Source organism: Sitodiplosis mosellana, unplaced genomic scaffold (assembly GCF_009176505.1).
Source record: "Sitodiplosis mosellana isolate CC-2019 unplaced genomic scaffold, AAFC_SMos_1.0 Smas_scaffold_21, whole genome shotgun sequence".
Lineage (NCBI taxonomy): Eukaryota > Metazoa > Arthropoda > Insecta > Diptera > Cecidomyiidae > Sitodiplosis > Sitodiplosis mosellana.
This window is the reverse complement of record NW_022595263.1, coordinates 1441114-1456545: the sequence shown is the minus strand read 5'-3', so window position 1 is coordinate 1456545 and position 15432 is coordinate 1441114. Positions and strand designations below refer to the sequence as shown.

At 35.0% G+C, this 15432-nt stretch overlaps 2 protein-coding genes across 5 annotated transcripts; one reads left to right on the top strand and one right to left on the bottom strand.

The window, feature by feature from the left end:
* Window positions 1-2775: 2775 nt before the first annotated feature.
* On the top strand, window positions 2776-11417 carry LOC129568647 (uncharacterized). 4 transcript variants are annotated; one of them, XM_055446806.1, is made up of 4 exons: window positions 2776-3382; window positions 3640-3687; window positions 5801-5981; window positions 6401-11417. In XM_055446806.1, the coding sequence occupies exons 3-4, from the start codon at window positions 5830-5832 to the stop codon at window positions 10908-10910; spliced, it is 4662 nt and encodes a 1553-aa protein (XP_055302781.1). In that variant the 5' UTR covers window positions 2776-3382; window positions 3640-3687; window positions 5801-5829; the 3' UTR covers window positions 10911-11417. The 4 variants fall into 4 exon arrangements, with proteins under 4 accessions (XP_055302781.1, XP_055302780.1, XP_055302783.1 ...); XM_055446805.1 differs by lacking the exon at window positions 3640-3687; XM_055446808.1 differs by lacking the exon at window positions 2776-3382 and having other exon boundaries at window positions 3415-3687.
* Window positions 11049-15286, bottom strand: LOC129568648 (AP2-associated protein kinase 1). The gene is made up of 7 exons (XM_055446809.1): window positions 14309-15286; window positions 13995-14131; window positions 13182-13868; window positions 12488-13080; window positions 12297-12400; window positions 11953-12201; window positions 11049-11888 (listed from the first exon to the last, which is right to left on the bottom strand). Exons 1-7 carry the CDS (start codon window positions 14454-14456, stop codon window positions 11620-11622), a joined length of 2187 nt encoding a protein of 728 aa, XP_055302784.1. The 5' UTR covers window positions 14457-15286; the 3' UTR covers window positions 11049-11619.
* Between the last annotated feature and the right edge of the window lie 146 nt (window positions 15287-15432).

The window sequence follows — 15432 nt, the reverse complement described above, 5'->3', positions numbered from 1 at the left end:
TAAATACGACTGTATGAATTTATAAAAATCGAATCGTCTAATAGCTTTATAAATACACTGTCATTTAGCACCAAGCCGCTGTAACAAATATTTGTGTGTGTAAGGTATAATAGTGTCTGAGGTGGGGATCAAGTTCGATGGGAAAAACCAGACAGCGATAACAACAGAAGACACATTCAGAAAACATGTTCTGAATTTTAATATGCCGCATCAGAAGTCGCCATATACTCAATATTTACATAGATCAATGAAATTAATCAGCGAAAAAGAACATTTTTCTTTTTTTTTCGAATCTTTTGGTATGTGCAAAAAATTCTATTCATTCATATGTAGCAAATATTTTTCGACCGGGTTCGTATTTTTGGATTTTTATACTAGGTGTACCACCGTTTGTCTATTTAACCGTTCGTTTCAAAGAATAACCGGAAATATGTTGAAAAAACGGAATAGAATAAAACCAAAATAATTAATTTTTTATGGCCCAGATTCGAGCATGTTATGTGCATCATGATGTAGTACACCAAATCAACCGTTGAAATTCGAGTGCTATTCAAAATGTAAAGTTGAACAAGTCATCCCGAAATTGGTGTGTACGAAAGAAAATTAAATGCCAACAAAAACTTGACACATGCAAAATACTATGCCAAAGCATTGTTCTAAATAAATCATATGTTCTTTAGGTTGTTTTTTACAACTTTTTTTTGTTGAATTTGAAGCAAAACACAAGCCCATCATTTGAGGTAAGGAAAGACTTTCGAAAATAACGTAAATATAATGTGGTTGTAATTTTCGAATAAAAAAGAGTACGATCAGGCGGGAGAGAGTGCGGAACGGAGAGAGAGAGAGACAGCAATGATTGTTTTTTTCTTCTGCTTCTTCGGCTGTTTATTCGATTTATTCTTTTTTCCTCTCTTCTTCTTGAATTTCTCAATTTCTGGTTTTCTAAAATAGCTGTGCTTTTTTTATATATACATATATATCTATATATACCGTATGCCGTAAAGGTATTGTAAACAATTTACATGGTTGTTTCTCTATTCATCATTCGTCTCGTCATCAATTTTCAATATAATATCTATTTCTGACATTGACAATTACCTAGCAAATTGTTGTATAGATTGGCGGCAGCACACACTGTCTTTCAGACTTTCAGATAACTGCAAACATGAATGGGAAGTTGGTTTTTGACACTGACAATGATCTTCTATGCTTCGTGATGCCATACGCAGTGTACTTATGCAAAATTGCATGCTAAGAACCTGATTCTGATAGATTTTAACAAAACAAATTCTGTCTACAGTGAATTGTTCATATTCTGTAGCATATATAAATAAAATAGCTTCACATAAATAAAATAGCTTGAACCAATTGCATGCTCAGTACCAAGATATTTAAATATAGAAATGCAAATTGTTTTAAAACCAATGAAAAATAAACATGCAAAAAGTGCAGTTATGATAATTTCATTTTCTGAAACATAATTTAAAGTTCAAAATACCGCAAAACATTAATGTAATGGTTGTATTAACGTACTTGGTGAAACTTACTTCATTAAATACTTTCCAAAATTCTAAGATTACAAATGAAACTGAAAAGACTTCTTACTGAAGGAGGAAAGAGCAACATACATCCATTATTACATATTTTTAGAACAAATATGCGACAAGCAAAGGGATATTGCAACTTTTTTGACCAGAAAAAACGCCATCTTACGTCGTGCCCGTAAATTATTTTACTGTACATTTAGATGGTAGAGCTTGAACAAAAGTTCGACACTATGCATAAACTTGAAAGAGCTTGATAAACTTGATGCAATACATATATTTTATGGTCGCTGCAATACCCCTATGGCGACAAGAATCGAAATCGAATCTGTGCTTCGAGCATTTATCATGACACACGGTCACGATCATAAAATGACCGAAATCTCGTTGGTTTGCCCTACTTTTATTGGTACACATTTTGCAGTTTGCTTTCTTCGAATTCACACGTATATTCGTGCATCCTTTTATTGGGTCAATCGTCAAGTAATGTGTAACAAAAATGAAAAAACCGTTGCAAAAATATGTAACACATATGATATACACGCATTGTATCAACCGAAATATTCTGAATGCTTTACATACATCGAAATAAGAACAATTTCATAATATATGATTCTTTACCTTATTTCAATTTTCAATGGTATTGCGAGTTTTGTCTCCGTTTCAATTGTGTTATGAAACACAGAAACTTTTCATTAGAATGAACATCAATTGTTTATGTGATAATCCAGTTTAGATAGAACTAAGTGTAAAAAAAGATAGACTTAGTTTCTTTCACACGCATAGCAAGGCCTTCAACAGGCGTTTTTTTTATATCGTAATGATTATATAATAATTTGAAGTAAACCAACTTCATGAATTCTTAGGTTTTCAATTTCTTTGGCCCATGCGACATCTTACAGCCGAAGGCATAGTTCAAAGATGCTATCAACGTGTGTGAAGCGAAGTAGGAATAGCTATAGCAAGAGTGCAATTTGGTGATGTGGTCATCTCACGCCACAAAGATCACATATTCATCTCATCAGAATCGGTAGTTTTTTTTAACCGATTTTCACTCGCCTCATAGCTTAGAAATATATTTCTTCTTCCAGCCCAGCCATACTACAAATAATATGTATGTGGTGGCACATATTCCACATTCTCTCTTGACGTTTCTTTCTCATTTTTATTCTTTCACTTGGTGGGACGGAAAGAGTGAAAAGTACGGAGCAGTAACAGCAAAGCCAACAGCTATACCACTTGTGCCGCAGCACATTCTTATATCCAATCCGTTAAAGAAGTTAAGTTGTGCTCACTGTCGATGATGATGATCTGACCAACTCTTCTTCAGTTTTCGTCTTCAGTTATCGTCTAACCATCAACCAGATAAGTTGTGTTACAGGAGAAGAACTGAGAAAAACCTTAAGACTTGCGACGACAAACATATTAAATGCGTATTCAAATCAAGATATCAGAACAAACAAAACATTGTGTAGTGAAATAAAGGAAACATAGTTGAACATAGCGGTAATTACTTCGAACGGAGAAAATATAAAGAATATAGAAATAAAATATAAATAAGAATAATCATAGTTGGTGGTTCTGTGTCATCTTGTTTTTTCCAACATAGTTCTCGCTGGTCGTTTTTATTTCCATTATTTTAACGACTGAAAAGAGCAGAAAAAAATCAGGAGAAAGAATAAAATATATATATTCTCGAACAGATCGATAAGCAGACAAACCTTTTAGTAGCATACGAATGAATTTAGAAAAGTTTACATAGAATCATGTGACAGCATTAAAAGTTCCGATAATCATCCAGAGAATTTCACCGTTAATATCATTTGAATAAAAAAGCAGTGAGTATTCATTCCACTCAAAAGTGATAAAAAGTTCTTGAATTCAGATTAAATTCTTAGCGCGAATACTTTTATAACCCAATCTTATTTTTTCAATGAAAAATATTGTATGCATAAAAAACATGAATGTGGCTAAAATAATTTCGCTCACAATAAATGTAAAAGTTGATATTTTTTATGTTTTTGAAATGATTGCCTCGAGACACTTTATCTCGATTTACATTCTTTTCTGTACTTCTGCATTTTTCTGCAAACAGATTTTCGTATGCTCCTCCACATCATTTCTCCAAACTGGCAAAAAAAATGTATGTATAACAAAACAAAATGAAACTAAAGACAAAGGAAAATGGAATCAAAGTCACTGATTTCATTCATTTGTAAAGCACGCATGTATGGTTCATATGATAATTAATTTGTTAGCAGTTGATGCATTGTTACAATCAGAGAGAGATTGTCAGCGACGAAAATCAGCTTACTTACGTATGGCACTTGAATCTTGGATTATGTTAATTTCTTTTTCTTTTTCTTTTTGAAGCTCATTTTTATTAATTTCCTTGTGATGGTTGCTATTCATTTCATGTATATAGCGCTTAGCGTCTTGCATCTGGGCCAAAGGTCATGAATTAAGGTTACAGATATGTATTGTATTCCATCATGTTCACGTGCGAATAATTTCTAACTTTATAATGTATGTTTACATTTTGTTTCATTTTTCCATAAAAAAATTTTCCATGCATTTTCTGTGCTTAGTTTCCACTATCTGAACTGGTGATCTTTCAATAACAAAATCGTTCACTGTGCAACGCGTCTAATTTCAACATTCAAAATTTCGTTTAGTTTTTATAACATTAAATTTCATCGTACACGCAGTTTTTTTTCATTAAAAAAGGGTTTTTGGCATAAATTTCTGTCTATTATTTAATGGTTTATACTAAGAACGATCTTGGAATAGGTCAGTTATATCCATTAGTTACGATATAATAGAAAATTGGAATTCTTTTCCTAACCAAAGCATTCGCGAATGTCTCTTATCGTCAGCACCAATTACTTACACAGGTGCCCAGAATATTCTGTAACATTCTCGGTGGTTTTATAAATGTGTGTTGCGCAAATCGACCTCATTGAGATTCGAATGACGACATGATCGCAATTTTATGGCGTACGTTCACCGATACAAACATCAATCTGTCACTTAAATACCATAACATGTATTACATAGAGAAGCAAGAAAGAAGATCGTGAAAAGAAAATTCACGAGTTTTTCGTTCGGCTAGAATTAATACTATGAATTTCATCACATAAGAACAAAAGCAAATCGATTTTTAAACGAAAACCTTATATTGCCCATAAATCACTGTTGCTGGTTACGCATGCTAAATATTACTTGCGTTCTCGTCTGTACAAAATGATATATGCTTTTTGCAAATCAGACAATAAATGTACGAGCCGCAATGATCTCTCTCCTCTCTCTAGAATAAGTGGAAGATATTATACAGATTATGAATAAGATTATTGAGAGAGAGAGAGAGAGAGCAGCATCCGATAATAAAAAAAAATCTATTCAATCGTATAGAGAAATAATACAATAAATAATGAGTGTAGAATAGAAGTAACAAAGAAAACAAAGGAAGAGAGAAAAAAAAACAAATGGATGAAGCTACTTTGCCATTTCTGTTATTTTTGTTACGTATAACCAGTTTATGTTTCTCTACCGACAGCTATGTTTAGAATTTTCCACTTGACTTTTATACATAGAGCGATCATTGGCGTGCTCTTGCATCAGCGACTTCTATTAAGCGACGGAAGCGACAGCAAGTTTTTCATCGCACTTCCATTTATCACACACACAAATAGCAAAGTATGCATGACAAAACTAATCCATCGTCTTTTTAATTTTGTGATCATCAGCGTAATAGATGTCTTACCTATTTCAAGTAGCATATATTTTCTGTTTGCATTTGTCTACATGCCCGACGGTTAAGAAAACATCATCAGTTATTAAATCGTCATAAAGAAGAGAGTGATCATTATTGGCAATTTTCAGAAGTTGTTGGGAGGCATGTTGCTTTTGTTTTTCATCGCGGTTGTTATTTCTTCTGTGAAGTTCATCGTATCATTCACCTGTTATAAAATCTTAATTGTAAATTTCTACCATAATAATTCTCATTATGTTTTCTCATGCATGGCTATTGGTCACTAGATGAACATTTCTTTCGTAAATAATCTTAATAATAATGATAAAAACAATAATAATAGATGCACTCATTCAAATTTCTGTGAAATAAAACAAAAAATAGAAATAATTTTTACATTACATGAAGAAAATAATTCACAAAAGTAATTCTTTCAGAATTCAAAATTACCAATTTTCATACTTTCGATTGCTTCTTCAATTCTAAGCCTATTCACAAATTTCAGAAAACCAATTTCTTAGTGACGAATCAAAAATGCGAGCAACTCTTATTTTGATGATAGCAGTTGGGACTTTTTGGCCAGCTTTAGCAAAGGAGAATACAGCAACATCAATACCACAAATCGAAAGTGGCTCTAATGATGATGAATACGACAGTGAATCAGCTAGAAAGATCATTGGATCGAGGTAAATTGTTGAAAAAGAAAATTTGATTTAGATGTTATTACTATAAATTAAACTCTAATTTTATAGAACGAATGTCACCATAAGTGATGAAAAAACATTTTACCGCTTCATTTAAATTATTTGATACTTCTTTGCTTCTAACACTCCATTCGAATCATTTTGTGTATAGAGTATTAAAATAGACCAAACAATGTGTTATTTGCGATCTGTATTCTCTTAGTAATTAACCTCTCTGAACTCTTTGCTATCTTTCTGAAATACGGTATTCGCCTTGTACGAATCATGAATATCGCATGTTTATTGTGTTTTTTTTTCTTTGTAAGAAACATGATTTTCCGTTCTTTTGTGTTTTTATTTTACCAGAAAGAATTAATGGTTTTCTCTTTTCTTTTTGTATCTTCTAATAATGAACACAACAGAGTAGTGACTTCAGTTTCGGTCGTGATGAATGGAAAAGAGCCACAATTTGCGGATGCAGTCGGCAATTATATACCGAGACCTTTGGTTCCGCCACGTGTTGCGAGTCCCGTAAGTTTGCTGGATCCTGATCGTTATGAATTTTACACGTTCAACGATGACGGCGAACTGGTCAAGCGACTAATGACAATGGAAGAGATCCAAAGCATAGTCGCCAATGGGGACAGTGAACAACAAGTTCTGGCCAAAAATCCAACAGGAATCACGGTTGATAATGAGGCCAGTATTCGTGACATAGTTAATAATGTGCAAAAAGTTTTACACTCTGAAATGGCGAACAACAATTTCACGGCCAGTTTGATGCATAATAAATTGGATACGCCTGACACTTCTTCATCGTGGAGCTCAATATTGCCCGCAATTTTCGGCAATACTGGCGAATCAATATTGGCAAATAAACTGCCAGTGACAACAGGAAGCACGGCTGATTCAATCATCATGCATACAACCAATAAAAAACCAGTAACACACAAAACGCCGAGTACGTCATCGATTTTGAAAACCACCCTGCCACCGAAAACTACAGTCAATAAGTTGACGAAGCAAAAGCCGAAACCGACCCGACCTGCTTCATCATCAATTACAGCAACGCCTAAGCCAAGCACTGTGGTAACGCAAAAAATTAAAAATTCATCAACTTCTCAAACAACACAAAATATAAAAAATACCATACCACCGACAAATAAAATTCAATATTTGCAACAAAGCTCATCTTCCACATTAAAGCCCACAAAAATTTTCACCGCTGGAAAACCATCCAGTAGTTCTTCAAAACCTTCTACGGCATATGTACAAAAAATCACACAGACTACACATAAAGTGACTCAACATCCAAGCAAAACTACGGCTCATCTAGTAGATACTACTTTCACAAAAAAAACAACATCAAAACGTCCAACCACACAAAGTAAATATCCGACGAGTACTTTGAAAACATCACCCACATCCATTTCAAGCAGTATTCATACAACTAAATTGCCTTTGACCGTGCAAACAACATCGACGAAAAAAAATAGAATTCCAGAAGGGGAAACCACTTCATCCGCATATCATACCTACATAACAACCATTCCAAATAAAAAGAAAATCAGTTCAACCACACCCAGTTATAAGACCACAAAGATCGTTACGGAGACATTTACGCCAAAAGAAAATGTAATTACAACAGGCGAACAACACAAATACACAACAACAAGTCCCTTGCCAGTCACTACACGTAGAGCAGTTACGAGCACAATTCAGCCAACAACACGATCGCCACCTCAAACATTGAATCCAGATGCAGCTGCAATCATTGAGCCTGAACCAGATAATATTTTCGATTCCGAATTGAGTTTGAATCAGATCATTGAAAGTTTGAAAGATCTTGAAGGAACAACAATGCCATATGCATCAAATTATATGGATTTCGTAGATTTGACAACATCTGAACCAAATTCAATGCCACCATTTGATAAAATCAACTCTGAGTCTGTAACTATTATGAACAATGGACAGAATATGAACGCACCAATGAATTCAGAAAAGGACGATGCCGAATTCAAGCAATCGGTTAACAGCGTTTCATATATTCCACAAACTACAATGGAATTCTTAGAACTTTCCCCAATTACCGAAAGCTACAATAAGAATAATAAAAATCGCACGAACGCTATTCTAACTGCTCAGAAACATCATTATACGATACCTAGCATAGAGCACAAAGAAAGTGATGATGAAATGGAAATGGTATTGGATTTAGATGGTGAAAAGACAACCACTATTACTGCAACAACGAAGTTAGATATTACAACTCCAGACGGATTAAGTAAACAGTCAACAAACAGCATGGATACATTAATGAGAGAATCTTTCGATAGTGTGCTCTCGCAAGTACAAAGTGATGGTTATTCGACAACATTTGATTATAACGATGTTGAAACGACTACATTTTCACAAATGCAACAAGAATCGATAACAATAAAATCAAATGACAAGAAAAAAATTATTGTCAAACCGACACCATACATCCCAATCGATGAAGGCGCAACTGAACCCATGAAATACTTTGAAGCAGTCATTAAACACTATGAATTAGAGAAAAATAAAAACGAATCGGCCAATAGGACCTCTGCCGATTTAACAACTGAAAAGCTAATAGAAGAAGTTCTTATGAAAACTACCGAAAAATCTTCCTCAATTGAAACGACAACAGCAGATTCAGACGCTATAGACCTGACCACGGAAAGCGTTTCAGAGGAAAATCTGGGTGACCAGACTCAAGCACCAATTAGATCATCAGAAACTGTTTCCGAAGGTGATCCGACGACAACCGAGTATTCAACTGAAGATATTCCCTCCGATATGTTGAGAACTGAGCATTTAGATGGTGATGAAACGACACAAGCAATTACGGCGGAACCCGAAGAGATTTCAATCATTCAATTTATCAGAGATTCAACAGAAAAACATGAAATTATATCATTAAAATCATCTACTGAAAAGAATGAAAATGAGTTTTCCACTCGTGCTAATGAAGATATTACTACAACCGAAAAAATCACCGAAAGTGATGATATCACCACTAATTCGGACATTTTAGATCAATCAACAAATATCAATCATGAGATTCAAGAGCATCATCAAACACAATATGAAATGATTCAGTTGATCGAAAATATCATGAAGAATATCACAAGTGAAAAGGCGAATAGTAGTTTACAAAATGCAACTAATACCTCAATTGAGCGCAAGGAAGATGGTAATCAATTGTCAAATAGAACTAAAGTAGATAATGATGAGGTAATCGAAAGTGAAACTACAAAAAGAGATGAAATTGAATTTTTAGATTTGGGTGAGGCCACAACTACACCAGTAAGCATGCCGTTGATGGAAAAGATTCAAAACGAAGTTAAATCGAATCGCACGGCTTCTGTGAAGAAACCGTTAAATAAATTGAAAATACCAACATTGGCTCCGATACTGAACAATCTAAAAATGAAAGTTGTGAACGCTCTTAAAAACACAAACACAATTAATTTAGAACCGGCGCCAAAACAAGCACTCGGTCTCGAAGAAAGTACGACCCACGCTAGCGAAGATATTTTGGAATTTACAAAATTCTGCAATGAGGTCGCTTTCAACTTCTGGACCGCACTGAATAATGATGGTATTAGCTCGGCTCGAAGTTTGACACTGTCACCATTTGCATTAACTTCAATGTTGGCTATGCTATTTTTGGGAGCAAGAGGACGTACATCAGGCGAAATAAATGACATGCTTCACTTGGATGACATTGTCACTTTTAATCCACATGCAATGCTACAGAACATCAGCGACTCTGTTAATGAGAAGAAAGACGGATATGTATACAGTAATGCGTTCGTACGAGAATTGTTGAGTGAACGAAGCAGGGGAAAGATTCTTCCGTTTTTCAAAGAGAAAGTTAATCAGTTCTATTCCGGTTATGTTGAAGAGATAAACTTCAATACGGTTAACGATGTCATCAGGCGTCGAACTAATTTACTGATAAAACGTCATACAACGGGCAAAGTGAATGAATATTTAAAATCTAGTAATGTTTGGGTGAGACCACCGTTGTCCGGAATCAGTGCAAACATCTTTGAAACGGATTGTTCCAAAGCATCCAAAGTTGAACGAGATGGTGAAATGTTCTTCCAAGTATTGCCCGCAATACGGCAGCGTCGCTTAGTTCCAATTCCAGCTGTCGTTTGGAAAAGTGGATTTACTGCCGGCTACGATCCAGAGTTAGACGCAACAGCTGTTGCAATTGGTTTAAGCAAAGACACTGTAAGCACGATCTTTGTTATGCCAGGCCAACAAGGGCATTCAGCATTGGGTGATAACTTGGAACGACTTGAATCAGTATTAATGGTGAATGCCGTGTCACAGAATGCTTGGCGACGTTTGTTGGCTACATTGATGGAAAGACCAGGTTTAGAGGTTCAAATACCTCGTTTCACACATCGTTCATTCGTCAACACAACGAATTCGTTACGAAAACTAGGTCTTGATACACTTTTTGACCAAAATTTGGCTGACCTGCGTGGTATAACTGGTTCTATTGCTCGTGACATGTATGTTTCAGATTTGGTGCAAATCAACACATTTAGCACATGCGGTGAGGATAAATTGCCGGAAGAACATCATGTTGAAATGTATCCAGCTCCACCGAATAAGCATCGTACGATGGAATACACATCAACAAAAACAACGCCGACAGCAAAACCAACTCCAGTGCATGTTGATTATGAGAATGAACGTGCTTTTGCTTCAGATCCCATTTATGATTTGAGATATTTAAGTTTACCTCTTCCATTGCGACCACGGCAAGCAAGAGTCCCAGAAATACCACGATTGAGGTTCGACAAACCATTCATTTATTTTGTTCGTCACAATCCCACAGGAGCCGTTTTATTTATGGGGCGTTTTAACCCACGTTTACTTCCGTAGTTTTTTAGACTTTGATATAATATTTAAATTATTAATTATTTAAGATTCGTCAATTTCTGGCGTAGTAGAAGTAGAAGTAGAAGTAGTACTAGCAGTAATGAACCAAGAAATTTTATGAAATCAAATTTCAATAAAAACATTATTCATAGTTAATTGGAAGAGAATGTTCACATGTGACAAAACAAATGCTAAAACATTTCATTTATATTTCATTTTACCTAATCAATTGATTGACATGATTGTTTGAAATTGAAATTGCAAGAAGAGATAAGGGAAAACAAGCCGAACATATGTAATAAATTAGAATATGATTATTTCTCCATTTTAACAATAATAATAGAAATTAATTAGTTATTGATATTTTTCATAAATAGGATAGATCCATCAATTGCTGATATCGTGTTTTTTCTTCTTTGCTTTCACTCTTGCTTTTGCTTCTTTTTTTTACCTTGTGAAATTGATGAATAGGAAAATGGAAATAAACATTTTTTCTTTAAATTTATAAAATTCCTCGTTTTTCTCAGACCTATAAATATGTAGGGCATAGAAATTGTTTCTAATACAATAGAGCTCATCAACATTCTATAATTTTACAATTATTCAAAAAATAATTTCAATATAAGGAATCGTCATCATTGGCATAAAACACTATCATTTGTGATTTGTGTGTCACATGAAGTTTTTGTAAATATTTTTCTTTCGATTTTTTTTAACGTCGGTTTGCTTTCTGGGAAGCACGTCGAAAACCCGACGGTAAGCTGAATGGAGCTGAGGCAAAAGGATCCTCAGATGCTTCTCCATCTTCTAATTTCTCCTCTTGAGAAAGTTGTGGAGGTAATGGGGGTGGCGCTTCTGACGGCGGTCCATTCAACGATATGGATGAGGACGATGTTTGAGAGGCCTGTGATATTGGTGATGATAAATCTTGTACATTGCCAGTATTTCGGATGGGTGAATTGATGTCATTCCCTTTTGGTGCTGAAAAAAGTACATGCATCAGTAGAGCAATGCTTTAGTGAAAGAAACCAAAAATTCATCCTACCACTAGGTCGGTCTCTTAAAGCATCAAATTCGGCTTCATAGATAAGATCTTCTGTCATTTGATTGAACGGCGTAGGATCTTCATCCTCAAATGGGTTCCACTGCGACATTGATACCCCACCACGATTTGGTTTATTGCTAATTTTGTCATTTATTATTGCTGTTGTTGTTGTAATTGGTAATTCAGCGCTCGAGATTGATGATCTCATCTGAACAACATTTGAAAATTGATCCGTAATCTCAACCGTTTCTGAAGGAACAAAAATGAACAAGTTTTTTAAAATTTATTTCATTGCTACCGAATTGAACTAAATGGAAATGCACCATCTTTAGTATATTTTCTACCTAGAGTATGAGGAATAGAAGCTGGTCCGAATGACAAGTTAACTCTTGTTTTATGGGATGCTTCATATGGTGCTAAAAACTCATTAGTTTCGTTTGCGAATGTTCTGCGAAATGATAAGGATTATGCATTCAGTAAAAAAAAAATCATAAATCACCAACAAGAAAGCAAAGCAAAATAAAATTTTAGGTACTTGTTAAATGCAGATGTATCACTCATATTTCGACGATGTCCACTGGCCACAGCTTTTGGAGCGTTTAGCAGTTGCTGATGCATTGGTGAAGTAGGTGAATGAATATCTTTTTTTGAGCCGCTTGATGGTACTGGAGGCGGTGGTGGCATTTGTGGCGAATGCGTTGTATCACTGAAACTGTCGGCAAATTTGGCCTCGAAAATATTTTCGTTTACGCCAGGTTTTGTTGGTGTTTTTAAGTCATTGCTCTGCATGACATTTGCTTTCTGTTTTATTGCATACGGCGACACGGGCGTTGTGGTTTGGGAAATACTGCTTGATTTGTCGCATGTATCGAAATTTGGATCGCCACTTTGCAACACTTGTGGTGAAGGTGAAGCAATAGTGTTTCTTGGCGAAGGACTTTGGGGTAGAACCAGCGGTAAGTTTTGAGAAGACACATTGCCTTTCGGTCGTTGTCTAGGAGCAACACTTGTGCCGAGCTCGCTCAGAATTTGTTGCTTGGGAGCAACCGTTGCTTTTTGAGCAGATGCACGTTTCTCACTTTCAAATTGTGGATTCGGTAAGTTCTCTAATACAGGAGCTTCAGATTTCTATTTATTTGGGAAATAAAAATGGTATGAAAAAGTGAAAACTGAATTATGATATCGATAGATGCAATAGTTTATATAACCATCGATCGATCACCACTCACTTGGATGTTTGTAACAGGATTTTCCTTTGATTGTAGTTTGAATGCCACCTCACAAACTTGCCAAATATTCGGTCTTAATTCTTGATTTGGTTCTAGCATATACTTTACAAGCTTGTGTAGGCCACCCGAGTATTGTGAATTGTCTGGAATGGAGAATGTCCCGTTTTGGATGGCCAAGATGCTTTCGCCGAAAGGTAATGTGAAGAACATCAGTTTATAGAGTAAGCAACCCATTGCCCAAACATCTGCTTTTGTTGTAATATTTTTTTCAGCATACAGATCGACCATTTCTGGGGCTCGGTACGAGAGAGTCGTGAATTTCCTAATCTCCTCTTCAACATTTGAAATGCCATGCGTCTTTGGGTTCAAGATACGTGCAGTGGCGGAGCCAAAGTCACAGAGCACAAAGTCTCCGTTATCGTTTTGTAGAATGTTTTCAATTTTCAAATCACGGTGAATTATGGGTGTTTGACAGTGATGCAGTCGAGACACAGCTTCACTAATATCACAAAATATATGTAACACTTCCTGTTCGGAAAAGCCTACTCCTATTTTAGCGTTCATCATAGACAATACGTTCATTTTGCAGTACGACATTAGCATTAGCACTTCAAACACACCACCTGGGTGTGTCGTTATGCTACTGTCAATGTAACCGATTATATTTTTGTGCCCTGATAAATTACTCTGCAAATAAAAAAGAAAACAATTGTTTTATTTTGAAATGCTACAGTTCAGAAAAAAAAATTATATCGTTATCGGATCATCGAACAGTTGTTGTAAATCATTGATAAGGCCATATCAAACACTCACAGCGATTTGAATTTCCCTTTTGGCCGCATTCAAATCTACTTGATTGTTAACATAGAGTCGTTTCAGTGCGTATCGAACATTATTGCCACTACTGCTATTTCCATTTGGTTTTGTCAAAAACACCACAGCAAAACCACCTATTTCGTTGGAATAATATAGATAGAGATGAGAAAAAACATTGCCCGATAAAAAAAATACGGCTTTGATAAGCTCACACAATGTCGATTAAAACTCCAAATTCTGTCATTTTGGAGTGAGAGAATAATGATGTAGAACAAACATTTGAAACATGTAATTGGAACAAATTGACTGACCTTCAGCTAAAACGTCCTCGACCGTAACTACTGTTCGACCCACAGTGAAAACTTTTCCAATAAAACAACTCGCCTCACGCTGGAGTGATCCAGTGGTGTTGTTCTCCATTCGTTCATTTTTGTCAAATTTTGATAGAATCTTTTTCATATTTTTCTGATTCACAAGACGATTAGTACAATTCGATTAAAATCGAAGTTTCTACGCGAAAACCACCACTAATGAATCAACTACAAATCGAACAGCAATCCAATTAAATCACTTTGTTGCAGTCTTAAGCGCAAATCAATAACAAAAGTAATAAATTTTGGTTGAGGCTTTCAATTTTCAATTTACTAATGAACAATGTAACAACAGCTCCCGTGAGCTTCCACGATGATGTAGTATTACGCTCTTTTGTGCAAATATCTACAGTTTTATTTTTGCTTATTTATCAAATGCATCTGTAGTTGTTCAACAGCGCATTGACAGTTCACGTCATGCCTTTGTACACTTGTATCTTGTTCAAAATTCTTTCTCTTTCATTTGTTATTCTCTATTGTCTAGAACTACTATACCTCGTCAATTCTTCAACTCAACCAAGAAAAATACTATTCTCTCGTCTACAGACTGAGTGAAAAATTTTGCAGATCAAAAATAATAAAAAGAGTCACATCCACTCTATGTTCAGCGTGAAATTCTTGATTGATTTTTCTTCGAAATAAAAACAAATTCACGTAGAAAACTGTTTATAGTTTTCTCCGACTTTAGATCGCTTACTGAAAATGTAACATTGAAAACTTTTGACAGCTCAAAATTTCTCTTTTCATTTATGTTTGTTGAATACAGTAAAACCAGATCAATTCAAAACCTCAACATGAAGAATTTGCCATCACAATACAAGTGCCCCACGTATGATTAAGGCATTTCATGTTTAAAAAAAATTCACATGAGTTTTTGTTTAAAGTTTCATAAACAAGGGAATTTAATTCAATACTTACAAAAAAACATATATATATTCAATTTATATATATATTGAAAATATAACCATGTCAATTTATTCCATTCATTTATCTTTTACTGTATTCAGCGTATCAATGTTGCCCGATGCTATATTTCGTATGAATCAACATCTGTCATATAAGAG

What these genes read in the sequence shown, in the direction of transcription:
- LOC129568648 (XM_055446809.1), bottom strand. Translation starts at nt 14,456, where the DNA reads ATGAAAAAGATTCTATCAAAATTTGACAAAAATGAACGAATGGAGAAC. An exon ending in AAAGGGAAATTCAAATCGCT is followed by an intron (nt 13,869 to 13,994) that starts GTGAGTGTTTGA and finishes TTTTATTTGCAG; the next exon opens with AGTAATTTATCAGGGCACAA. An exon ending in TTTAAGAGACCGACCTAGTG is followed by an intron (nt 11,889 to 11,952) that starts GTAGGATGAATT and finishes TACTTTTTTCAG; the next exon opens with CACCAAAAGGGAATGACATC.
- LOC129568647 (XM_055446805.1), top strand. Translation starts at nt 5,830, where the DNA reads ATGCGAGCAACTCTTATTTTGATGATAGCAGTTGGGACTTTTTGGCCA. An exon ending in AGAAAGATCATTGGATCGAG is followed by an intron (nt 5,982 to 6,400) that starts GTAAATTGTTGA and finishes TGAACACAACAG; the next exon opens with AGTAGTGACTTCAGTTTCGG.